At 45.8% G+C, this 27,040-nt stretch overlaps 1 protein-coding gene across 2 annotated transcripts in view; it reads left to right on the plus strand.

Moving 5' to 3' along the window:
- The window catches only part of ATXN7L3 (ataxin 7 like 3), a 70,015-nt gene extending 43,282 nt beyond the window's left edge, over positions 1 to 26,733 (plus strand). For both annotated transcript variants that reach the window (XM_068263663.1, XM_068263664.1), the window contains exons 9-13: positions 453 to 521; positions 12,958 to 13,001; positions 17,817 to 17,888; positions 19,475 to 19,605; positions 25,693 to 26,733. In XM_068263663.1, the coding sequence (XP_068119764.1) occupies positions 453 to 521; positions 12,958 to 13,001; positions 17,817 to 17,888; positions 19,475 to 19,605; positions 25,693 to 25,841 (465 nt within the window). In that variant the 3' untranslated portion in view covers positions 25,842 to 26,733. The remainder of the gene's footprint in view (positions 1 to 452; positions 522 to 12,957; positions 13,002 to 17,816; positions 17,889 to 19,474; positions 19,606 to 25,692) is intronic.
- Positions 26,734 to 27,040: the final 307 nt, after the last annotated feature.

Consider the following 27,040-nt stretch of genomic DNA (forward strand, 5'->3'; position numbering starts at 1 on the left):
AAAAGCTACTGTGCGCTCTGCTACTTCATAAAGTGGTGGACAGCACTCTCTCTTGAAGCACTTATCTCAACTGTCTCTCATTGTTGTTGTTTTTTTATGGGTTTTTCTGCAGAGAAAAAAGGGTCAGTAGCCTGTTCTGTGAAATCATTTAAAATGCTGAGTGTATTGTGGAAACTGCAATTATTAGAGAATAATGCAATGTTGTAAAAAAAAAAAAAAAGCAATATACCTGAAGGAAATAAAAATGACACTATTTTCTTTGCTATTAATCTTCTATTAATTATCTGTACTACACAACCAATTCATTATATCATGAGGTTTTTTTCTCTTCAAGGTCACTTTAAGAAATGTGAAATGTATTTAGTTACGATGGTCCAACAATGTTACTTGTACATACTTTGTTTTATTCATGTACTTGCTGGAATCTTAATTCTGAATCTCTCTGTTTCCAGTATAATAGCAGTTCAGGAATTAGTTATGAAAATCTCGGCCCAGAAGAGCTCCATACACTGCTAACGACGGTAAGGAGTATAGGCCATAAACCCCATCTGTTACAAGTATCATTGCTGTTCTAGGCACCTGGGCTTCAGTTCAGTGGAAATGTGCTCTAAGGAGTCTCTCTGACCCTGCACAGAAAAAGCCATTTTCATTATCTGCAACTGGTGTCCTGACTCTTCTGATTACCTTTCGGGCTGATTTACACTACAAGAGCTTTTTAACTTTCACTTTATGCATCCGAGCAATGTTCACCTCCCATTCATTAGCCTATAACTTTATCACTACTTATCACAATGAACTGATCTATATCTTGTTTTTTCCGCCACCAATTAGGCTTTCTTTGGGTGGTACATTTTGCGAAGAGCTACCTTACTGTAAATGCATTTTAACAGTAAGAATAAGAAAACTGAAGAAATAATTTTCTCAGTTTTCGGACATTATAGTTTTAAAATAATACATGCCTCCATAATTAAAACCCACGTATTGTATTTGCCCATTTGTCCCGGTTATTACACCGTTTAACCACTTCAGCCTAACTGGACGAAAATTTTCGTCCAGTTAGGCTGCGCGCACTCCCGCGGGTCGCGTGGGCTCCCGCGGTCCCTCCCATGCATTCCCCCGCTGCTGGCCGTTAGCCCACCGATCAGTGAAAGGGATTATAAATCCCTTTTGCTGATCGGACCCCCCCCCGGAGAAAAGCCGACAGCGTCGCTGCGGCTTTTCTGAGCTCTGGTCTCCTTTCTTCTGCCTGGGAGCGAGATCGATCGCTCCCAGGACTTTTTGACTTTGGCCATCTTGTGGCCAAATGGCAAATTAAACCAAAAACACACTGTTAAATAAATACATTTTAATACATTAAAAAAAAACCCTGTTACCTCCCACACCAAAAAATACCCACATACAAATTTAAATAAAAAAAAAAAAAAAAAAAAAACAGTTACCTAAGGGTCTGAACTTTTTTTAAATATGCATGTCAAAGGAGTATATCAATATGATTTAATAAATTATGGGCTTCTAAATAGTGATGGACGCAAATTGAAAAAATGCACCTTTATTTCCAAATTGAATATCGGCGCCATACATTGTGATAGGGACATAATTTAAATGGTGTAATAAGCGGGACAAACTGGTAAATTACATGGGTTTTAATTATGGTAGCATGTATTAATTTCAAACTATAATGGCCAAAAGCTGAGCAATAATAATTTTTTTCCATTTCTTTCTTAATATTCCTGTTAAAATGGATTTACAATAAATTCTCAGCAAAATGTATCACCCACAGAAAGCCTAATTGGTGGCGGAAAAAAACAAGATATAGATCAGTTCATTGTGATGAGTAGTGATAAAGTTATTAGCAAATGAATGGGAGGTGAAAGTTGCTCAGATGCAAAAAAAATGTAAACCCTGTGGGCTTAAGTGGTTAAATTATGTCCCTATCACAATGTATGGCGACAATATTTTATTTGGAAATAAAAGTGCATTTTTTCCGTTTTGCATCCATCACTATTTACAACTTTATAATAAAAAAAAATAAAAATAGAAATTTCATCTTTACAAAGTTTAGACCCTTAGTTAAATATTTTTTTTTTTTTTTCTTAAACATTTTATTTGGGTATTTTTGGGAGGGTGGGATGTAAATAGTAATTTGTAAATAGTAATTTTTTTTAATGTAAATGTTTGTTTAATTTTTTAATGTAGATGTAGTTTTACTTTTTGGCCACAAGATTGTTTACATGACATCACTCTAAGCTTAACATGTACGCTTTTTCTGCAGAGGAGACGAATTGGTGATCGAGCACCATGGCCCGATTCATTGATTCCTGGGCTAACTATCCGCGGCCGGGAGCGCACACGGCCTCCTGGACGTAACTCTACGTCTAGGAGGGGAAAGTGGTTAAATGCTAGAGATTTTAAAAGCTCTTTCTAATGCAATCCTATGGGGGATTTTTACAAAATTGCATTGCTCCAGTGTGAACACACACATAGGATAACATTAGCAGAAGCTTTTAAAATTACAAAACTCTTAGAAAAGCGCTTGTAGAGTGAATTAGCCCCCCCCCCCCCCGTTTACCTTTCATAAAATAGTTTTACAGGTAGTACCTGACTTATGAACGTCCTGCCGATACGAACAGCATGGATTCTTTGTTTCCATGGAAATAAGTCAAAACTTTTTTTTTTTTTTATTTTATTTTTTACAAATTGAACTTTGTTTTTGAAGAAATCTATTAAAAAAAAATCAAAGGAAAAATGACTTTTAAACTTGAATAAGCAGATGCAGAGGTGACACTGAGGGGGACACTGGAGGCACAGGGGACAGAGATGGCACAATGTTCCGACTTGAGAACAGATTCAGGTTAAGAACGAACCTACAGTCCCTATCTCGTTTGTTAACCGGGGAGTACCTGTATTGAGTAACTGGCAGTGTAGTATTCTGGTGTAAAGAACCTGACCTCACCTCCACCATGTCAACACTATATATCCTATATCTGATGCCAGAATACAGAGACTGCCGAGATGTAATAGTTATGTAGTATCCGTAGCGTTCTTCCTCATACCTGATTGCACACAGAGCTGAGGGCTGGAAGTCAGAGGCTGTCCTGCTAGGAGGAAGTGATTTGGTGCAATGCATTCCTCTACCTAGGGAAGTATACAGTCCACTGCAGAGTGCTGGATACAGTGTGAAAAGGGATGTGGGGCGGTACTTAGTATACAGTTATACTTGTTTGTAAAACTTTTTGCATTTTTATACAGGTGCATAAATATCACCAAAAGTGCGATCAGTTTTTACACTCCAGTCCTAAAACACACGTCAAGGCCCATACACACGTCTGATTTTTGCAAATGACGGGTCGTTTGAATGTCCCGTCGTTCGCCCGCCAAATTGTGTGTGTGTGTGTGTACAGACTGTCGTTCGCGTGATAAGACTGAGTTTGAGCGATCGCTCAAACTCAGTCTTATCATGCGAACGACAGTCTGTACACACGACCCGATTTGGCGGGCGAACGACTGGACGTTCAAACGACCCGTCGTTCGCAAAAATCAGACGTGTGTATGGGCCTTAAGTCAGTTCAGTCAGAATTCATTAGAAATTGTCACATCAGCAGACTGCAAGTCCAGTAGATTTGGCGTACAGATTGTTGGTAAAGAAGATTACCTGGTAACAATATACAATGTGGTCTGTCCAGGGAAGAACTCATAACTTTCTATTGATTAGAGGGAAATTTGTGATTGATGCAGCATGTTAAAGGATACCCGAAGTGACATGAGATAGACATGGGTATGTACAATGCCTACCACACAAATAACTATGCTGTGTTCCTTTTTTTTTTTCTTTCTATGCCTGAAAGAGTTAAATATCAGGTATGTAAGTGGCTGACTCAGTCCTGACTCAGACAGGAAGTGACTACAGTGTGACCCTCAAAGATAAGAAATTCGAACTATAAAACACTTCCCCCTTTTTATCTCTTTCCTGCTCTCAGTAGCCATTTTCTGCTAGGAAAGTGTTTTTATAGTTGGAGTTTCTTATCAGTGAGGGTCATGCTGTAGTCACTTCCTGTCTGAGTCAGCCACTTACATACCTGATATTTAACTCTTTCAGGCAGAGAAAGAAAAACAAAGGAACACAGCCTAGTTATTTGTGTGCTAGGCACTGTGCATACACATGTCTATCTCATCATGTCACACGTCACTTCGGGTATCCTTTAATGCTGAAAGTACACTTGTGTAACGATGTGGACCACACAGGATGTTGGCTTGTCAGTGGTGTCGGGGATTGTCCTCGCTGTGCGGTACACCACAATGCAGATAGTGTCTATAGGAATGTGCGATAGTTCTTTCTGATATGCCTGGTGTGACCGCACAGAAGTGTTGCAGTGCATTGTGGGAACGCACTGCTGTAGGTGTGAGTGCCACTGAATGGGGTCGGTGCTACTACAGACAGGACAGCACGGCCATGTGTGCCAGTATAGAACCCACAGCCATCACCTTCTCCTTGTGCGAACAATCCCTTCCTGTAGACGCACGTGTGGCAGAGATCATGCCTGTGTGTGGCTCTCTTCATTATCCCTGGCTTGGGGGTGTACCTCTACGAGTGTGATCATGCCCAGCTTCCATCTCTCACTCAGACCAGGAGCTTACATGCCAGGGGTACCAGTCATAGCATGCATTGGGAACACTGAACCTTCTGCACAAGGGCTGGAGGGGAAGGCAGATCTATAGCAGCTGTCACCTGATTGGTTAGGAGGAGGTCACATGGACGTTTGTTTCTTTCCTTGTCACAGTCCATACATCAGAGCAGCCCCAGGTCTGTCCCTTCTCTGTGCTGCTACCCTGCAGAGTGCTTTCATAGGGACTGTCCCATCATTCCTGTGACTGCTGCTGACACAAGGCGTTTGTGGTTATGGGTGACTTGGGAAAGTGCTTGCAGATTATGCGGTGTTATGTGGAGACGGTCACATTGCAGCTTAAAGGAATTTCTCTTACTTTATCCATGGATTTGTCTAATCCACCCTAGAGCTTTTCACCAGTTTTGTACAGACCTCACGGCTTTCGTTTATAAAGCACCCCAAGGCTTCACTCGCACCTAAAATCGCAAACACAAGCATTGTTGTGCCCCCACTCCTGGCACTCCACCGTGCGCTGCGCCTCTGCTGGTAAAATCGCTTTTCCCGAGCAGTTTTGACATTCTCTCCCTGGCGCAAGTCAGGGAGTGAACTCTGACTTTTTTTATTTATTTTTTTTATTTTCCCCCTCCAATAAAAAATCTGATCGTATTTGTTGCAAAATTTAGGTTGATTTGCTTTGAAAATTGAATGGTGTATGGTAGTTTCATAAAATAATCTAAAGCCCCCTCTACACCATTCAATTTCAAGTGTGATCGATCAAATTTGATTGGATCAAATTCGATCGATTAAATCCGACATGTCCGATCGGGATTCCATCAATCGTGTCATCGATTTTTGGCTAGTTTTCAATGCAAAGCTATCACAAAATCAATCGAATCCTGATCGGACATGTCAGATTTAATCGATCTAATGAATTTGATCAATCGTGCCTGAAATTGAATGGTGTAGAGGGGGTTAATTGATCAAAATCTGCTAAATAAAAAAAAAAAGTGTATGGCCAACTTAACTACTAGAAGACTGCCCCACCACCGTGGTCGGTGGCAGCCCCAGGACCGCCTAACGCCAATTGGCGTCAGGTCCTGGAGCTGGCTAGGGAAGGAGATCGCGCGCAGGATACGCGCGCATCTCCTTCTCGGGGGGGGGGGGGGGGGGGGGGAGCTCCGCCCCCTCTTCAGCTATTGCCGCTCTGGAGACTGTTGAACGGCGTGATCGCCGTCTATTTACACAGTACAGCGCTGCGATCAGCAGCAGCGCTGTACTGGGGACAGCCATGTGACACAGCTGGGGCACAAAAGAACGATCAGCAGTGATAGGCTGGCTGGGGGAGGCAACAAAAACGTGTTTTTTTTTTCATTACAAAAACAGTATAAATATTTATATTAAAAAAAAACTGGGAGACGAGCAGACCTCACCAACAGAGAGCTCTGGTGGGGAGAAAGGGGGGGGGTAATCAGTAGTGTGCTGTGTTGTGCGGCTCTGCAGCTTGGCCTTAAAGCTGCAGTGGCCCTATTAGTAAAATATAGCCTGTTCTTTAGGGGGGTTTAGCACTGTGGTCCTGAAGTGGTTAAACCTGTCCAGAAGCAATAATAGATATAGAAAATATGGACTAGATTACAGATGTTCCTACACTTATAAACACTCGAAATATTAGTACAATAGAGGAGCCAAGAAGATTAATATGCACTAAAACAGTTTAAAAAGGCAGATAGTGATGACTTGCCTCCCCATAGCTGACTCTATTTGGTTGATTTCAAATAAAAATCACTTTATTCTATATCCTGTGCGACACGTTTCGCAGGTGTGACCTGCTTCAGGATACCCGAAGTGACATGATGAGATAGACATGTGCATGTACAGTGTCTAGCACACAAATAACTAGGCTGTGTTCCTTTTTTTTTTTTTTCTCTGCCTGAAAGAGTTAAATATCAGGTATGTAAGTGGCTGACTCAGTCCTGACTCAGACAGGAAGTGACTACAGTGTGACCCTCACTGACAAATTCCCCCTTTTACCTCTTGCTCTCAGAAGCCATTTTCTGATAGGAAAGTGTTGCATAGTTACATAGTTATTTGGGTTGCAAAAAGACATGCGTCCATCGAGTTCAACCAGAGAACAAAGTACAACACCAGCCTGCTCCCTCACATATCCCTGCTGATCCAGAGGAAGGCACAACACCAGCCCGCTCCCTCACATATCCCTGCTGATCCAGAGGAAGGCACAACACCAGCCTGCACCCCCACATACCCCTGCTGATCCAGAGGAAGGCACAACACCAGCCTGCTCCCTCACATATCCCTGCTGATCCAGAGGAAGGTACAACACCAGACTGCTCCCTCACATATCCCTGCTGATCCAGAGGAAGGTACAACACCAGCCTGCTCCCTCACATATCCCTGCTGATCCAGAGGAAGGCACAACACCAGCCTGCTCCCTCACATATCCCTGCTGATCCAGAGGAAGGCACAACACCAGCCTGCTCCCTCACATATCCCTGCTGATCCAGAGGAAGGCACAGCACCAGCCTGCTCCCTCACATATCCCTGCTGATCCAGAGGAAGGCACAACACCAGCCTGCACCCTCACATATCCCTGCTGATCCAGAGGAAGGCACAACACCAGCCTGCTCCCTCACATATCCCTGCTGATCCAGAGGAAGGTACAACACCAGCCTGCACCCTCACATATCCCTGCTGATCCAGAGGAAGGTACAACACCAGCCTGCACCCTCACATATCCCTGCTGATCCAGAGGAAGGTACAACACCAGCCTGCACCCTCACATATCCCTGCTGATCCAGAGGAAGGCACAACACCAGCCTGCTCCCTCACATATCCCTGCTGATCCAGAGGAAGGCACAACACCAGCCTGCACCCTCACATATCCCTGCTGATCCAGAGGAAGGCACAACACCAGCCTGCACCCTCACATATCCCTGCTGATCCAGAGGAAGGTACAACACCAGCCTGCTCCCTCACATATCCCTGCTGATCCAGAGGAAGGCACAACACCAGCCTGCACCCTCACATATCCCTGCTGATCCAGAGGAAGGCACACCACCAGCCTGCACCCTCACATATCCCTGCTGATCCAGAGGAAGGCACAACACCAGCCTGCACCCCCACATACCCCTGCTGATCCAGAGGAAGGTACAACACCAGCCTGCTCCCTCACATATCCCTGCTGATCCAGAGGAAGGGACAGCACCAGCCTGCTCCCTCACATATCCCTGCTGATCCAGAGGAAGGCACGACACCAGCCTGCACCCTCACATATCCCTGCTGATCCAGAGGAAGGCACAACACCAGCCTGCTCCCTCACATATCCCTGCTGATCCAGAGGAAGGTACAACACCAGCCTGCACCCCCACATACCCCTGCTGATCCAGAGGAAGGTACAACACCAGCCTGCTCCCTCACATATCCCTGCTGATCCAGAGGAAGACACACCAGCCTGCTCCCTCACATATCCCTGCTGATCCAAAGGAAGATACAACACCAGCCTGCACCCTCACATATCCCTGCTGATCCAGAGGAAGGCACAACACCAGCCTGAACCCTCACATATCCCTGCTGATCCAGAGGAAGATACAACACCAGCCTGCACCCTCACATATCCCTGCTGATCCAGAGGAAGACACACCAGCCTGCCCCCTCACATATCCCTGCTGATCCAGAGGAAGGTACAACACCAGCCTGCTCCCTCACATATCCCTGCTGATCCAGAGGAAGGCACAACACCAGCCTGCTCCCTCACATATCCCTGCTGATCCAGAGGAAGGGACAGCACCAGCCTGCTCCCTCACATATCCCTGCTGATCCAGAGGAAGGCACAACACCAGCCTGCTCCCTCACATATCCCTGCTGATCCAGAGGAAGGCACAACACCAGCCTGCTCCCTCACATATCCCTGCTGATCCAGAGGAAGGCACAACACCAGCCTGCTCTCTCACATATCCCTGCTGATCCAGAGGAAGGCACAACACCAGCCTGCTCCCTCACATATTCCTGCTGATCCAGAGGAAGGCACAACACCAGCCTGCTCCCTCACATATCCCTGCTGATCCAGAGGAAGGCACAACACCAGCCTGCTCCCTCACATATCCCTGCTGATCCAGAGGAAGGCACAGCACCAGCCTGCTCCCTCACATATCCCTGCTGATCCAGAGGAAGGCACAACACCAGCCTGCACCCTCACATATCCCTGCTGATCCAGAGGAAGGCACAACACCAGCCTGCACCCTCACATATCCCTGCTGATCCAGAGGAAGGCACAACACCAGCCTGCACCCTCGCATATCCCTGCTGATCCAGAGGAAGGCACAACACCAGCCTGCTCCCTCACATATCCCTGCTGATCCAGAGGAAGGCACAACACCAGCCTGCTCCCTCACATATCCCTGCTGATCCAGAGGAAGGCACAACACCAGCCTGCTCCCTCACATATCCCTGCTGATCCAGAGGAAGGCACAACACCAGCCTGCTCCCTCACATATCCCTGCTGATCCAGAGTAATGCACAACACCAGCCTGCACCCTCACATATCCCTGCTGATCCAGAGGAAGGCACACCAGCCTCCACCCTCACATATCCCTGTTTATCCAGAGGGAAGTTTTATAGTTGGAATTTCTTATCAGTGAGGGTCACACTGTAGTCACTTCCTGTCTGAGTCAGGACTGAGTCAGCCACTTACATACCTGATTTGTAACTCTTTCAGGCAGAGAAAGAAAAAAAGGAGCACAGCACAGTTATTAGTGTGCTAGGCACTGTACATACACATGTCTATCTCATCATGTCACATGTCAGTTTGGGTATCCTTTAATCAGGCAAAATTAAGGAGTAACTGAAATAAGCTGTGTAACAAGCCAGGTGCCTCCAGCTACGAATGTCCCATACCTACAAACGTACAACAAGTTGTCATGTACAAAATACAGTATATGGTTTTTAGTACATTTCTTTATTTTTTCAATTTTTTTTTTTATTTTACAATTCAAATTGCCTGCCTGTAATGCTTTTAGTCAGCCCCATGAACAAGCATGCAGCAGATCAGGAGCTCTGACTGAAGTCTGACTTGATTAGCTGCATGCTTGTTTTAGGTGTGTGATTCAGACACTACTACAGCCAATAGCGATCACCAGGTTGCCAGGCAACCGGTATTTAAAGGAAACCAATATGGCCTCCTCCATATGCCTCTCACTTTAAGGTGCGTACACATGCCATACTGTAGCTAACGACTGGTCCGCCAGACACTCCCGCTGGGCGGACGTTCTGCTGACAGTAGGACGGGTGTACACGCTGTCGGCAGACTGATAAGACTGTTTGTGTGTGTGTGTGTGTGTGTGTGTGTGTGTGTACGCGTGTGTACGCGTGTGTACGCGACTTTAGGTGTCTTTTTAAAGCATATTGAAATCTCTAAAACAGGGGTCTCAAACTCGCGGCCCGCGGACCATTTGCGGCCCTCGATACAATATTTTGTGGCCCTCGCCAGCAAAAGCTTCCTTATAGTTCGCTTCAGTGCTCCCAAGTAATCCGCTGCATCCCCGCCGCTAAACGAGGGCTGCAGAGCCCCCAAATCGCCCGGGGGGCAATCCGCCGGCATTTCCTGGAAGGGGCAGAGCTTTCAGCTTCAGCTCTGCCCCTCCTGATGTCAATCGCGGCGGATCGCCACCTCTCCCCGCCCCTCTCTGTGAAGGAAGAGTGAGAGGGGTGGGCAGAGGCGGCGATGCGCAGCGATTGTGAAATTCCTTATGCGGCCCAGCCTCATCCTGACTTTGCCTCATGCGGCCCCCAGGTAAATTGAGTTTGAGACCCCTGCTCTAAAACGTTTAGAATGTGATTGCCTGAGTTATGTAGGAATGAATTGCTCTTCCTGCTATGTCAGTCCATAGACTGGCTCATCTGGTTGTGTAGGTGCCACAGGGCAATTAGCAGTTACTCCAAACAGTCTGAAGTGCTTGGCCTGCTTACTGTTTTGTTTTTCTTTTGGGCAGATAATGATGGGACATTAGATGGGTAAATCTGAAGGATTCGCATGCAAACACCATTGCGTGTACAAAAACGACAAACCTACTATACTAGTGCAGCTCAACAAATTAGATTATCATCAAAAAGTTAATTTATTTCCCCCTTTTTAAAAAGTGAAACCTATAGAATATAGGATTGCTGCACTCTGGAGTGGTAGATTTCAAGGGCTTCTCTTAACTTTTGCTGATTATGGCTTGCAGGCAACGAAAAATCCAATTATAGATTGTATTTACTATTTTAATTGGTCTTACGTGATATACTAACTTATAGGGACTCCGAGCCGCTCTCATGGACATGCCTTTAAGACTCCAACCAGTATTGCAAAGTACTTAAAGATGCATACCTTTCTGTAGCTTGTGCTCTCCTCTTTCATTTGATGCCTGAATCGCCGTTCTACACCAAATAGTTTTCATTTGGTTTCAATTTTTTTTAAAAAGGCTGCCATCTTGGCTATGTGATAACTTCTGGGTCACCCCGTCTTCTCTGTTATGCTGGATACACACCATGCGTTTCCGCGTCCGTCGATACGCATCGATTCGATTATTTCTGACATGTCCGATTCATGCTTCGATGGATCGTTAGGTCTATTTGCCATACTTTACATGGCAATCGACCTAAAAATCATCGAAATGCTCGGAAATAATCGAATCGATGGACGCATTTGACGCGGAAATGCATGGTGTGTATCCAGCATTAGGGAAGTGCATCACTGAATGAAGCAGGAAGAGGAAGTGACACGCATGGCCATTGCAAGAGGCTCCTCCAGAGGGGTCATTGCACGACTTTGTTGGAAGTCGTCTGGCTTAAAGGCATTACGTATGAGAGGTGCACCTCTCATGGGCATGCCTAATCAGTGAGTAATGTCGGCGCCGTCAGAAGACTGAGCTGAAGTTTCTTAAAAAAAACACAATAATTCGGCCTCCAGCAATCGCTGGAAGCCGAATTCTATTATTCCCCACTATCCACGTGGGCCTGGAGGGGGAATAGTAATTAATACGGCCGGGACTTGTGCAGCAGCAGGATCAGTCATATAACAGCTGTATCCTGCGCCCAAGTCTCCTGCGCCGATTTCAAATGTATGCCTGCTGAGATGTTATAGAAGCCCAGGATACTTTGCTAGCAGCCCTCAGCTCCTCTGCATTTTCGGGTCTGGTATCACTCCTCCTCCTCCTGACAATACCCCATAGATTCTTTGAGGGATTTAGGTCAGGTGAGTTTTTGCTGGCCAATCAAGCATGTTGATACCATGGTCATTAAACCATGTATTGCACCTGGTCACACTGCCAAAAGCACGAAGTCCTGCTGAAAAATGAAATGCATATCTCCATGAAGCTTTGCAGCAGAGGGAAGCGTGAAGTGCTCTAACATTTCCTGGCAGACTCCTGCGCTGTCTTTGTACTTACTAGCAAGCAAACCAATACACAAAATAATTCTCATAGTACTATTCCAACTACTTTTTATGGTTCTTTTTCCGTTTCAAAGTGCTAAAAAGTTATTATAAATTCTAGGAGATAATCTTTCATCTTCTCTTTAAAGTAGTTTTTCAGCACTTTGCAATTGAAAAAGTACCAAAAAGCACTACCAAAATAATTGCGTATTTTTCTTGCTTTCTGGTGGCTTAAAGGGCATTTTATATAAGGTATGAAAATATCATCTAGGCGTAACTTAAGAAATGGCCCGTGAGATGTTCTAGTGTCGACTTGCAGGTAAGCCAACAACTAAAAATAGGGGTCGGCTTACTTGTGAGCAAGATCTTCACACCCTTCATGTCCGCAGGGCCTCCTGCTTTCTTTGGCTACCGATTAAGGGTGCGCGTCGGACGCACGGGAGAATTGTAGAGCATGAGCTGGGTGCATTATTTTTATAACTTATTCTCGGAGGACAGACATCTGCCCTTTGCTGCGTGGTGTTTTTTTTTGGGGGGGGGGGGGGGGGGGGCTTCAGTGTATCATGTGACAGTGAGTCTTGAAAGGAGTCCTAAGATATGTAAGGAGTGCTGGTGGTGCCCGGAGAGATGGATATAAACTATGGACAAGCTGGAGTCTGCTCTGCTGCATATGGTTCTAAGTGGGCGTCCAATGACGTGGGGAGGCTTATCCATGGGTCAATACCTAGCCTCTAGCTGGATTTTTGAAGAAGCAGGATTGTTTATTCGTGGGTGGATTATGGACTATCTCACAGGTGTACCCCCATTTCCCCCCCCCCCCCCCCCCTCGATGTCACGTTTGTTGGCCAGTCCCCATTGTGACTCCTCTAACTAATATGTTTGTTCTGGACTGCATATTTTATTCATTTTTCTTTTTTTTTTCTTATTTAGCAATGCGGAGTAATATCAGAACATACAAAGAAGATGTGCACGAGGTTAGTATGGGAGTTCTGCTGGTGGTCCTGCTGGCCTATAAAATGCAGGATTTCTTTAAGGGTAAGGGCCCTCTTCAGGCACTGATCTAAATACCTGCTGTGACAGTTTAGTAATCCAGAATGTTCAAATGTTACCCTTTTGGGCTTCAAGTCGCAAAGCATTACCACATACAGAAATGCAGAAAACAGCTGATTTTTTTTCCAAACAATTAGTCAATTTTACTCATTGCATAATTGTGTTCCTTTCGTATAGTTTATAGGGCATTCCTCAAGCCAAATACTTTCCCTTAATTCCCTATAAACTAAACAAGCCTCGCCCACAGCTCCTCTTGTGCCTTGGCACTGTAGCAAGGGCTTATGGGAGCTCAGTCTGGGGAGGAGGTTACTAGTCAGATTTTAGAGGGAGGGGGAGTGAAATTTTCCACAGACTGAGGGCTGGAGATGCAGAACAGCTTGCCTCAGTGTACAGGGAGTGCAGAATTATTAGGCAAGTTGTATTTTTGAGGAATCATTTTATTATTGAACAACAACCATGTTCTCAATGAACCCAAAAAACTCATTAATATCAAAGCTGAATATTTTTGAAAGTAGTTTTTAGTTTGTTTTTAGTTTTAGCTATTTTAGGGGGATATCTGTGTGTGCAGGTGACTATTACTGTGCATAATTATTAGGCAACTTAACAAAAACAAATATTTACCCATTTCAATTATTTATTTTTACCAGTGTAAAAACCAATATAACATCTCAACATTCACAAATATACATTTCTGACATTCAAAAACAAAACAAAAACAAATCGGTGACCAATATAGCCACCTTTCTTTGCAAGGACACTCAAAAGCCTGCCATCCATGGATTCTGTCAGTGTTTTGATCTGTTCACCATCAACATTGCGTGCAGCAGCAACCACAGCCTCCCAGACACTGTTCAGAGAGGTGTACTGTTTTCCCTCCTTGTAAATCTCACATTTTATGATGGACCACAGGTTCTCAATGGGGTTCAGATCAGGTGAACAAGGAGGCCATGTCATTAGTTTTTCTTCTTTTATACCCTTTCTTGCCAACCACGCTGTGGAGTACTTGGACGCGTGTGATGGAGCATTGTCCTGCATGAAAATCATGTTTTTCTTGAAGGATGCAGACTTCTTCCTGTACCACTGCTTGAAGAAGGTGTCTTCCAGAAACTGTCAGTAGGACTGGGAGTTGAGCTTGACTCCATCCTCAACCCGAAAAGGCCCCACAAGCTTATCTTTCATACCAGCCCAAACCAGTACTCCATCTCCACCTTGCCGGTGTCTGAGTCGGACTGGAGCTCTTTCCCCTTTACCAATCCAGCCACGGGCCCATCCATCTGGCCCATCAAGACTCGCTCTCATTTCATCAGTCCATAAAACCTTAGAAAAATCAGTCTTGAGATATTTCTTGGCCCAGTCTTGACATTTCAGCTTGTGTGTCTTGTTCAGTGGTGGTCACCTTTCAGCCTTTCTTACCTTGGCCATGTCTCTGAGCATTGCACACCTTGTGCTTTTGGGCACTCCAGTGATGTTGCAGCTATGGAATATGACCAAACTCGTGGCATCTTGGCAGCTGCACGCTTTACTTTTCTCAGTTCACGGGCAGTTATTTTGCCCCTTGGTTTTTCCACACGCTTTTTGCGACCCTGTTGACTATTTTGAATGAAACGCTTGATTGTTCGATGATCACGCTTCAGGAGCTTTGCAATTTTAAGAGTGCTGCATCCCTCTGCAAGATATCTCACTATTTTTGACTTTTCTGAGCCTGTCAAGTCCGTCTTTGGACCCATTTTGCCAAAGGAAAGGAAGTTGCCTAATAATTATGCACACCTGATATAGGGTGTTGTCATTAGACCACACCCCTTCTCATTACAGAGACGCACATCCCCTAATATGCTTAATTGGTAGTAGGCTTTCGAGCCTATACAGCTTGGAGTAAGACAACATGCATAAAGAGGAGGATGTGGTCAAAATACTCATTTTCCTATTAATTCTGCACTCCCTGTATTGTGACAAACAGAACATGGCTGCTGTCATTGAATCACAGGAATAAATAATTATTTTCTATTGAAGCTGTTTGCAGCTAGATTTGCTGTATAAACCATCTAAACTTTAGAAAAGATTTATAGACAAGTTACTTGTTATAGTTAGTTTTTCATCTCGGACCCGCTTTAAGGGTAATGTGGTTTATCCCGATACTGTTGTACCTTATTCACCTCTGCAGAGCTGGAGTAGGGATCATGTCCCCTGTGCTGCCCCTTACAGGTAACTGCTCAGTAACAAATTTGATATGGTTTCCCTTAATTATTAGCCTGACACCTGTCTACTAAGAGAAAGGGTACAGACAGCCGCTACATCTGGCCTTTTCCTTATGGGAGCCAGCTGGTGGCAACTGTAGCAATGTCCCTTCTGCCTCACCTGACCATAGCGTGGCCTTTCCGTTGATGCAGGGGCTGGCTTGGGGACCTTTTCCACTAGCTGCGATCCGCTACGCAAGCCGTGGTCCTCTTGGGGAGTGCAACGGCACTGCGATTAACATGTGAATCCTAGTGCTGGTTTACCACTAGTGCAATTTGTGCAGGCCGGCAATTGTACAAAATTGTTTTTGTTTAAATCACAATCTTGCTGTTACACAGAGAAGCAGGGGCGTAGCAATAGGGGTTGCAGAGGTAGCGACCGCATCGGGGCCCTTGGGCCAGAGGGGCCCCGAAGGGCCCTCCCCCAACTACAGTATTAGCTCTCTATTGGTCCTGTGCCCATAATAATGACTTCTATAGATACTTTGAATACTGGTAATCCTTAAACTGTTTCCCATCCTTTTCTTGCACCTCTGACACTGTAGTTGCCATTGGCAGGTTTTGGTGCGCCGTATCAATTGTTATGTATAGAGTGCTTGGAGGGGGGGGGCCCCATTGTCAAACTTGCACCGGGGCCCACAGCTCCTTAGCTACGCCACTGCAGAGAAGTTCACAGTGCAAGTGGAGTGCGATTGTGTGTACAGTTGTGCTTCCCAGTGGAAAATGCACCCTTATAGCTGTGGTTGGGGATAGAGCAGGGGTGTCAAACTCAACTACAAAGTGGGCCGAAATTGAACACTGGGACCAACCTCAATGTCTATTGGCCACCTTATAAAGTTCCCTGGTGTCTAATGCCGCCCTTCAACCCCTATACAGCTCCTTGGTGTCTAGTGGTCCCCCCCCCCCCCCCCCCCCCATATAATTCTCTGGTGTCTAGTGGCCTTACCCTCCCCTATACAGTTCCCTAGTGTTTAGTGCTTTCCCCAACCTCCCCTATATAGCTTCCCTGGTGGTGTACAGTGGGCCAAACATAATGTGGGGAACCCACTTGAGGGCCAAACTTAATGACTCTGAGGGCCAGATTTGGCCCACGGGCCAAAGTTTGACATGTATGGGATAGAGTGAGACTGCACATTGGCCTGTCTGGCCACGAGGGACGTAGAGGGTGTGGCTGGTCACTAAAGTTAGGTTTGCATTTGAAGGAGCTTAGAAGCCGTATGTCACACTTAACATTGGAGGGATGGTGGAGAATGCGGCGCCACATAGCGAATTCCAGAGATATTTCATGCTGAAATGGATCGGGAATCGGCCTGCGGTGTATGGGCAAGCCAACCTCTCTCTAAGATCGGAGAAAGATCTCTCTCTTGGTTGATCTGCCCATACAATGTTTGATGCATGGGCACCTTAAAGGATTTGTCCAAGCAAGTGGGAAAAAAACACCTGGGGCTTCCTCCAGCCCATGGCAGCAGTCCTGTGCCCTCACCGCAGCTCCGGTGGCTCCCAGTCTTTTCCGCTGGTGCAAAATTATTGAAGGGGGGAGGTTGCGCATCCCTAAAAACATGCTGCAACTGACTGGTTAATCGCTCAGGCATGCACCACCTCTATTAGGCTGAAAATGCATGCCCTGCGTCCAAAACAAATGCTACATTTATTATACTATGGAGGAACTTTAGCTTCCACTATAGTTTGCATGCAAAGTATAATATACTGGACACTTGCGCCACAGTGAGGCAGACCTCCGGGCAAGTGGCCTAACCTAAATTAAAAACCACATATGTATAACCTTGGGAGCAGCTAAGCAAAAATGTGTAACTTACATTTTAATGGACAGCGAGGAGAGGGCCAGCGCATACCACTAAGGCTGCATCTGAAATGAGCAACAGCTCACATGTGCAGCACCTCTAATAAGCGATCTGCACTGGTGCAGCAGACCTCGCCAGGTCGGGTTCTGGGTCGGCGTCTTCTGCGCTCCACAGTGCGGGGCACGTGGTCTACCCGACGTCATCAGGACGATACTACGCAGGCGCAGTAGTTTTGCGCCTCCTGCGCAGTACCGTCCTGATGACGCCGGAGGGACCACATGACCCGCACTGTGGAGCGCAGAACAAGCCGACCCGGAACCCAACCTGGCGAGGTCTGCTGCACCAGCGGAGAAGACCTGGGAGCCACCGGAGCTGCGGCGAGGTCACAGGACGGCTGCCAGGGGCTGGAGGAAGCCCCAGGTAAGTGGATCTTTTTTCACTTGCTTGGACAATCGCTTTAAAGGGCAGGAAGTGGGCAGAACCTGAACACAATGGTGAAACCTTGCCGGCGGGTTCAACCTTTTCTTTATCCTATTTAAAGCTTGAAACAAACTATCATTAAAACATTACCTATTTTCAGTGCAAAGTGGTGACTTTCCCAATATGATGTACATAATGAGGATGCAGTACTGTATGGAGCACAGACATTATCTTGTTAGAGATAAGAATATTCCCTTGTGACGGCGTTTTGTTTTTCTTCCAGGTCACTACGGTGTCCGCAGCATACAGATGACCAGCGTAGATCGGTCCGGGTGTACCTCCTAGGATCCTCTGCGTAAGTCTTGTTATTACATTGCACCATTCACTTCCAAGTACGATTGGTAGAAAAATCACCAAACCGTACTAATAAAGCGGATCTAAACCCAGATCTTCTTCTCTGCTCTAAAATATAAGCAAACCGCATAATAACCTTTACAGACAAACTTGTTGCAACCCTCAGAACTCCTACTAAGAGTCGGCAGAGTGGTTACCTCCTGGTTTCACGGGAGCACAGAAACTGTTAATTTCCTCTGTTGACATATAGCCTGTCTGACCGGCACACCTGCACAGATCAGACCGATGACAGCTCAAATTACAATGGCTCATTACTAGCAGTTAAGGGAGAATTAGACAGGATGTTATCTCTAAATACACACAGGGTGGGTTTATCTGTTTCCCCACTCCCCTGTGGAAGAGTTTAGGTCCTCTTGAAAGGACCACTGAAGTGAAAAAAATACGTAGGCTGCCATATTTATTTTCTTTTAAACTACGTTGCCTGGCTGTCCTGCTGACTATTAAAGTGAATCTGACGCGATTCTTAAAACAAAAAAACATAAGGAGAGGGAGGCTCTTAGTCCCATAGAGCCTTCCCGTTCCTCTCCTGGTCCCCTCGTCCCATTGCTGGCTCCCCTGTTAGCAGTCTCCGGCTGATGGGGACACTCTCTCACACATGGACAGTACGGAGTCGCCCATCTTTGGGAGTACCCGGGCTCCAAGGCCTCCCGCAGTGGGAGATGTGAACGGATGAGCTTGCGGTGGAACAAGGGGAGCGGGAAAACAGGAAGGCTCAATAGGACCCAGAGCTTTCCCTCTCCTTAGGTGAGTATCTTAACTTTTTTAAATTATTTGTTTTAGGAAATGCTTCAGATTCACTTTAATGCATTAGTGTCTGAATCGCACACCTGAAACAAGCATGGTTTTTAGGGCTTATTTTCAGAGGATGTCTTATTTTGGGAGGAAACGCTGGTAGTTTTCCTACATAAAATGTATATGCCATGGTGAAACACAAGCAGCATGCACAGAGCTTGTGGTTTGCAGATATTGGCTCTTACTTGATTCTGCTGATCATGTGGATAAGAGTCTATTTCTTGCAGGCAGAGAACTCAGTCAGGCTCCCCAGAGCTATGATAGGATAAGCTGTGTGTCCTGGGAAGAGGGGAAGTGCTGCTGCTGCTTATCAGGACAGATCAGGAGGGCTGGCTCCAACAACAACACAAATTGCCTGACACATATACAGGACTGTAGAATTCACATTATACTGCTGCTGTCCTGTATCCAGGCTTTGTATTGAGCGTGACTTGCTGGTGTCATGTGGGCTGCTCCTAGGGCTTATATTCGGGGGATGTTTTATATTTCAAGCATGCTAGGAATTCCTGCTAGGGCTTATTCTCAGGGGATGTCTTACTTTAGGGGAAACTCTGTATTTGAGGCAGCGGATCAGCAGGACAGCCAGGCAGTCTGCATTAAAAGTTAATAAATATGCAATCTGACACTTCTATGTTCTAAAGGTGAAGGTGATTTCTGTTGTGCGGTGTGACATTTGTAGGCCTGTGTTGTGTGTGGTTTATTGCACATCGTTCATACTGACCTGTCCTCTCCTAGATCCCTCCCAGAGCCCGATGGCAGCACGGATAATGACAGCTTTGACGTGGAGGGGCAGACGCTGATGGGTCGGCTTCCATGGGATGGATCCTCCGATATCTCGCCGTCAGACTCTGCGTCGTCCAAAGCCAGTAAGAATCGGGGAGGTGGGGGTGGCCACGCCAGTGTCTAGAAGCCAGTCAGACCATTATATGGGGAGGCGGAGCATTCCACTTCACTCCCCCCACCCCAGGCTGCTTGTACTACTTCTAACACTAAAATAGAATTCCTACTCGTTGATGCATGCAGGAAGCTTATTATTGAAATCTCTGGCACATGAGTCTAAAGCTGGCCACTTAACGGTCCAATTTCTAGCGAAAAATCGTTCGAGCGATCAAATTCTGATCGGATTGGTTATAAATAATCTCAGTTGATGGGCACAAGCGATAATGAACGATTATAAAAACAATCGTCCAATTGAATTTTCGTCTAACCAAAATTTTGATTTTCTTGTTGGTCGTGATAGATAGGAAGAAATGATTGCTTAGTTGATGGTGTATTGAACGATTTTTCGTCCAATCAGAATTTGATCGCTCGAACTATTTTTTTGCTAGAAATTGGTCATTTAAAGAGACTCCGTAACAAAAATTGCATCCTGTTTTTTATCATCCTACAAGTTCAAAAAGCTATTCTAATGTGTTCTGGCTTACTGCAGCATGTTCTACTATCACCATCTCTGTAATAAATCAACTTCTCTCTCTCTTGTCAGACTTGTCAGCCTGTGTCTGGAAGGCTGCCAAGTTCTTCAGTGTTGTGGTTCTGCTATGAACTCCCCCTTCTAGGCCCCCCTATGCACACTGCCTGTGTGTTATTTAGAATTAGTGCAGCTTCTCTCTTCTCTCTTATCTTTTACAAGCTGGATAAATCCTCCTCTGAGCTGGCTGGGCTTTCACATACTGAGGAATTACATACAGGCAGAGCTGTCTGCACTCTGCAGGAAGAAACAGCCTGACACTTCAGTGGAAGATAGCTGCAGGGGGAAAGAAACACACAAATGATCTCTTGAGATTCAAAAGGAAGGGTGTATACAGCTTACTTGTGTATGGATGTATTTTCTATGTGTGGACATACTGTACATCAACCTACTTCCTGTTTTGGTAGCCATTTTGTTTGTTTACAAACAAACTTTTTAAAACTGTTTTTAACCACTTTTAATGCGGCGAGGAGCTGCGAAATTGTGACAGAGGGTAATAGGAGATGTCCCCTAACGCACTGGTATGTTTACTTTTGTGCGATTTTTAACAATACAGATTCTCTTTAATGGCCACCTTAACCTTTTCGGGACCGGCCACCTACCCCCCCTTAAGGACCAGGCATTTTGCGCGGGAAGGGGGTGTGTGCGTTTGGGGGGGTCAGGCGGCCGGTACCCGTCTGTGGCTGCCCGATTTGTGTCCCCCCCCCCCCCCCCCCCCCCATGGTGGCAGGTGCTCCCCCTTCTGCCAGCAGCCTTCACTCACCTTCCAGGCTCCAGCGATGAGCCGCACGGGACCCTCTTCTCCGGCCGGCATCTCCGTTCTGTCTGACGAGCAGTTCCGGGTCGCGGCTTGATGACGTCATCAAGCCGGGACCCAGCGCTGACGTCAGATGGAGCGGAGATGCCGGCCAGAGCGGAGGGGGGCGCCGATCGTCGCAGGAACGGCAGGGAGGTGAGTGGATCCTCTTCTTTCCCCCCCTGCCGCCGAGCTGTCAAACTGATCACTACGATCCGACGGCGATCGTAGTGATCATGTGATCAGTAGCCATACGCGATGGCTGCTGATCACTCGGGGGAGATGTCGGCTGTCATATGACAGCTTAATCTCCCCCTCCGGGTGCGCACGATCGCGTCGGGAGCGGAAACTGCGGGCCGGCGTAGATCCTACGCCGCATCAGGCTAGAACAGCCACTAGTGCGGCGTAGAATCTCATAGAGGCGGTCCCGAAAAGGTTAAGCTTCTGGTTTGTTGGGCCTAATGTACTATGAATGGAGTAGTAGATGTCCCCCACAGTAAGGCCCGGTTCACATTGGAATAAAAAAAAGGTCAGTTTAGCAGGCTTTACCGCAACAGATCCGAACTGAGCCAATGTTAAAGGATACCTGAAGTGACATGTGACATGATGAGATAGACATGTGCATGTACAGTGCCTAGCACACAAATAACTAGGCTGTATTCCTTTTTTTCTTTCTCTTCCTGAAAGAGTTAAATATCAGGTATGCAAGTGGCTGACTCAGACAAGAAGTGACTACAGTGTGACCCTCACTGATAGGAAAAAAAATTTATATTTGGAATTTCTTAGCAGAAAATGGCTACTGAGAGTAGGAAAGCGATAAAAAGGGAAATTTCTTATCAGTGAGGGTCACACTGTAGTCACTTCCTGTCTGAGTCAGGACTGAGTCAGCCACTTATATACCTGATATTTAACTCTTTCAGGCAGAGAAAGAAAAAAAGGATCAGGTATATAAGTGGCTGACTCAGTCCTGACTCAGACAGGAAGTGACTACAGTGTGACCCTCACTGATAAGAAATTTCCCTTTTTATCGCTTTCCTACTCTCAGTAGCCATTTTCTGCTAAGAAATTCCAAATATAAATTTTTTTTCCTATCAGTGAGGGTCACACTGTAGTCACTTCTTGTCTGAGTCAGCCACTTGCATACCTGATATTTAACTCTTTCAGGAAGAGAAAGAAAAAAAGGAATACAGCCTAGTTATTTGTGTGCTAGGCACTGTACATGCACATGTCTATCTCATCATGTCACCCCAGGTATCCTTTAACCAACTGAGATTAGGGAAACGGCGATTTTTATTCCCATGCAGCTAATCTAGTCAGATCTGACTATGTTTGAACAAGCATATGCAGATCATGTGTTTGAGTCTAGAAATACAAGTATTAGGACTCGTTTCCACTATTGCGGTGCGGAATCGCCTGGATTCCACCGCTGATGAAATCGCATGCAGGTGCGTTTTTTACGCGATTACGCATGCGGTTAGGCTATATGCGTTTTTAACAATGTCACTGCCTGTGTTAATTTACATTGTTTCCTATGCGTAATCGCGTAAAAAAACGCGTAAGAAAAACTCATGCGATTTCCCTATTAAATACATTGCCTGCGATTCGCATGCATTACACTCGCAGGCGAATTCTGCGGCTCTTTTGTGCGTTTTTCACCGCTGAAAAAACGCACCTCAACAACGCTACAGTGGAAACGGGCCCATCCACTTGCATTACATGTGCGAATCCGCATGCGGATTCGCGATAGTGGAAACGAGCCCTCAGAGGCAGATGATCAGTAGGACAGCCAGGCAACTGGAATTGTTTGAAAGGAAATAGATATGGCAGCCTCCATATCCCTCTCGCTACAGTTGTCCTTTAGGTGACGATGTGAACTGGGCCATAAACCCTAGGAGTATGTATTCTTAAAGCGGTTTAACACCCAGCATTACAACTTTGCTTTAAAAGATTGCTTACAGCTTACAAACTATTATGCCAGATTGTTTTTTTAAGCAGAAATTCACTGAATGAGTTAAACATGACATTTTAGTGTTTGATTCAACTAGGAATCTGCATCCGTTCTTATCTTTTAGTTACAAATGTATCTTTATTTGGAATACAAATAGACCTTTGAAAAGCCTGCCAGGGAAGCCCTCTTTGTTCTCTCAGAGCAGTGTTTGTTTAGTTACAAATGTATCTGTCTACAATGTAACAAACAAGCAAGCAAGGAGGAGGATTTCTAGCTAAATGCAGCACTAAAATGTCATGTTTAATCCATTCAGTGAATTTCTGCTAAAAAAAAAATCTGGCATAATAGTTTATAAGCTGTAAGCAATCTTTTAAAGCAAAGTTGAAATGCTGGGTGTTAGACCACTTTAAGTATCCCAAGCCATTTCAGATCCTCCAGACTGCTGAACTTCTACTACTGAATCTGGGCTTCTGTTGCCAAGCATGATGTAAGTTGTGTGCTCTGTTGGCAATGGCACCACTCAGACCAGTGTTGTATCGAGACCCCACCCCATTCCCAGCCAGAAGCAGATGCAGGGGTAGACTGCACACTGTTGTCCTAAAACATGTTATGTTATAATTTATTTATTTTTTAAATCTGCTACCGTTCTGAATTCTAACTGAAATGTGTTACAGTAGATTAGAGACCAATTACATTCAACTTAAAGTGGCCAATTTTACCACTGCCATGTAGTATAAGAACTTACCTGCTCAATCTGTTCTTAGTATTCCACATCTATTGCCCCCCTTACTGCATTGAAATGGTACAAACGACCAATTAGAATTGAATGTGCACCCACCCTTAAGACAACAGAATCAATGGTTACCCCTGTACAGATCACTTGTTCCCAGATTTTAATTTTACTAAACCGTATACTGAGCCTTCCTCAGTACACTCCCTATTTCTAGCACTGGAATGAATGCTGTTGCTAGTTTAACAATTTTATCTGCCACTACAGTATATCTGTTCTCTATGACTTCATCTAAGCCACGAGGACGTAGATATCCGTCTTGTAACCAAAGCATAGCTGTGCAGGATTGGGCATTGCTCATGGGCACACCTCTGGCGCTATCTGCTGCAGCACTAACTGGTGAAAGGGAATATATGTTCCCTGAGCCAATAAGATTGATTTTTACCATTAAATTCTTTTTCTCAGTTCATAGTGAAACATTGTTTGTTTTTTTTTTTTTCCCCTACAGTAGTGCTTTTAACTTTTAAACTGGAATTGGTACAAAATTAAACTGTTCTCTATTTTTTTTCTTTTCCCCATTAAAATGCATAGAAAACAAAATTGAGGTAAAAAATAAATAAAAAAGGGCATACATTGAAAGCCTTGTGTGCCTTGGAGAGGAAAAAAAATACTGTATTTTTCGGCATGTATGAAGACCCCTCTTCCAACGCACAAAAAAAAATAACCTACTGGTGCTATGTATGAACAGATTCTGGTGCTGTACTGTATGTGGTACTCAGTATATAACAGTATACCGGCGATTGACTGCTTGGATTAGTCAACTCTCCCTAAGCGGATTGGTTAGCTCTCCCTGTTTATCAGAGCGGTATGGAAGAAGTGATCGCACTGTGCCCATAAAACACGCCTCTTTCACCCATCTGGCCCCGCCCTTGCATCCTATTTACCTCCCTCTCTGCCTCTCAGATCTCGCACATGTGCGCCTGCACCGCTTCACTACAGTCCTCAGCAGCAAGATCTGAGAGGCGGTAACAGGATAGGATCTCACACGTGCACCTGCACCGCTTCACTACAGTCCTCAGCAGCGAGATCTGAGAGGCGGTAACAGGATAGGATCTCGCACATGTGCGCCTGCGCCGCTTCACTACAGTCCTCAGCAGCGAGATCTGAGAGGCGGTAACAGGATAGGACCTCACACATGTGCGCCTGCGCCGCTTCACTACAGTCCTCAGCAGCCAGATCTGAGAGGTGGTAACAGGATAGGATCTCGCGCATGTGCACCTGCACCGCTTCACTACAGTCCTCAGCAGCGAGATCTGAGAGGCGGTAACAGGATAGGATCTCACACATGTGCGCCTGCACTGCCTCACTACAGTCCTCAGCAGCGAGATCTGAGAGGCGGTAACAGGATAGGATCTCACACATGTGCACCTGCACCGCTTCACTACAGTCCTCAGCAGCGAGATCTGAGAGGCGGTAACAGGATAGGATCTCACACATGTGCGCCTGCACCGCTTCACTACAGTCCTCAGCAGTGAGATCTGAGAGGCAGTAACAGGATAGGCTCTCGCACATGTGCGCCTGCACCGCATCACTACAGACCTCAGCAGCGAGATCTGAGAGGCGGTAACAGGATAGGGCGAGTCACCCGGCATCAATGACACCTGGTGTATGACGATTTTCAGGGGTTAAAAAGTTGACTTATATGCCACAATATATGGCGTCATAAATAGGGATAAAGTTATTGCTGATCAAATAGGGACATAACTCTTTAGGTCCATGGGGGGGGGGGGGGGAGGTCTGCATGCAAAATGGTTAATAATTATTATTAGGATCCAACAATGCCTTTTTTTAGTATTTACATAGTGCTGACCTCTTCTGCAGCGCTGCACAGAGTATATATTGTCTTGCCACTTAACTGTCCCTCCGAGGGGCTCACAGTGTAATCTCTGCTATAGCCACATCTCTTTGTATCATGTAATTGATCTGGATCTTCTGTTTTTCTGCTGCACAGGTACAAATAATTCAGACACAAGAAAACCCAAGAAGAAGAAACCCAGCCACATCAGCATGGGCAGCACGGCGGGTGCAGGCACCAGTAAGAAGAAGAAACCGAAAGCCCCGGCCCCACACACTCCCGGAATGTACAGTGAACTCAATTGAGAAGGGGGCTGCAGTGCTATGGACCAGATGTTGGTGGGCCTGTTGCCTCCAAAGCCCACTGGCTGCAAGTGGTTCCAACCAGGCTCACCCCCTCCCCTCCCTTCCACAAGTTATAAACCTTCTACTGTGAAAACGATGTCCGTATGAAAGGAAGGCCTATCGCCTTGGGTAAGGCTCTTCTCTCCATCAAGCGATTCCTGACATCTTTGTGCTGCCATCTTGTGTAACGCCACATCTCCGCTGCCTGGCTGTCATGGCCCTTCCTTGGAAATGTGGCCGAGACAGGAAGTGGGGGACAACGGGGGTGGGCCACAGAGGACGGGAAGGTAAATTGGAGTCTTCTGCTGGGATTTATTCCTTTTTGTCAAGATGTCAGACCTCTGCTGCTGAGTCGCGTAGCGACATCGAGTCTTTCAGCGGATGACAGGACTTTGTTCTTCGTGATGGCCGCAGGGCTCCTCCCTCCCCGAGCTGTTACTCTCATCTCTGGAACTTTCTGGAATGCGAGGCTGTAAACTTGAAGACTTGCAAAACCACGCATGACCTCATCACTTCAGGCCATGAAGTGTTTTAGGTGTTCGGTGTGCGGGCCCCCGGGCCCCTCTGCCGAGGGCGGGGCATCAAAAGTGTTTCTGCCTCTGGCAGGTGAAGGGATTAAAGAATATCTTGCACGTATTAAATTCACACTAAGTATTTCATCGCAAGCCCATGCGCTTCATTGTAAATGTGTATAGTGGGTGTGTCCGTCACATTGTAACTCGCTAAAGAGCATTATGCACGGTGGCGACGTTGTGGAGGTCTCGAGTTAGAGGCCGGAATCTTGCTGTAGGTATAAACTGACAGTGTTCACACATGTGACCATTTTGTTGTGATAAAGGCTATTGAAACTGTATTCCTTGTGTTTCCTGCGGCCGATTTTATTCCTGTATCAAGGGGAACGGAGGGGGCGAAAGATCGAGTGGGTAATCACGTGACTGGTTTTGAAGGTCATGTGGGGGAAGTTAAAGGGAACCTGTAGCGAGGAAAGTTATTTAAAATTAACACATGATGTAGCTGCAAATGAATATTACATACTAACCTCACCATCAGTTCCTCTCAGAAGTTCACCATTTTCTTTCTTCAGTGATCCCTTCCAGTTCTGATAATATTTTGTCAGAACTGAAATATGTCAGTTATATATCAGCTGCTGTCAGTTACAA

Source organism: Hyperolius riggenbachi, chromosome 12 (genome assembly GCF_040937935.1).
Source record: "Hyperolius riggenbachi isolate aHypRig1 chromosome 12, aHypRig1.pri, whole genome shotgun sequence".
NCBI lineage: Eukaryota > Metazoa > Chordata > Amphibia > Anura > Hyperoliidae > Hyperolius > Hyperolius riggenbachi.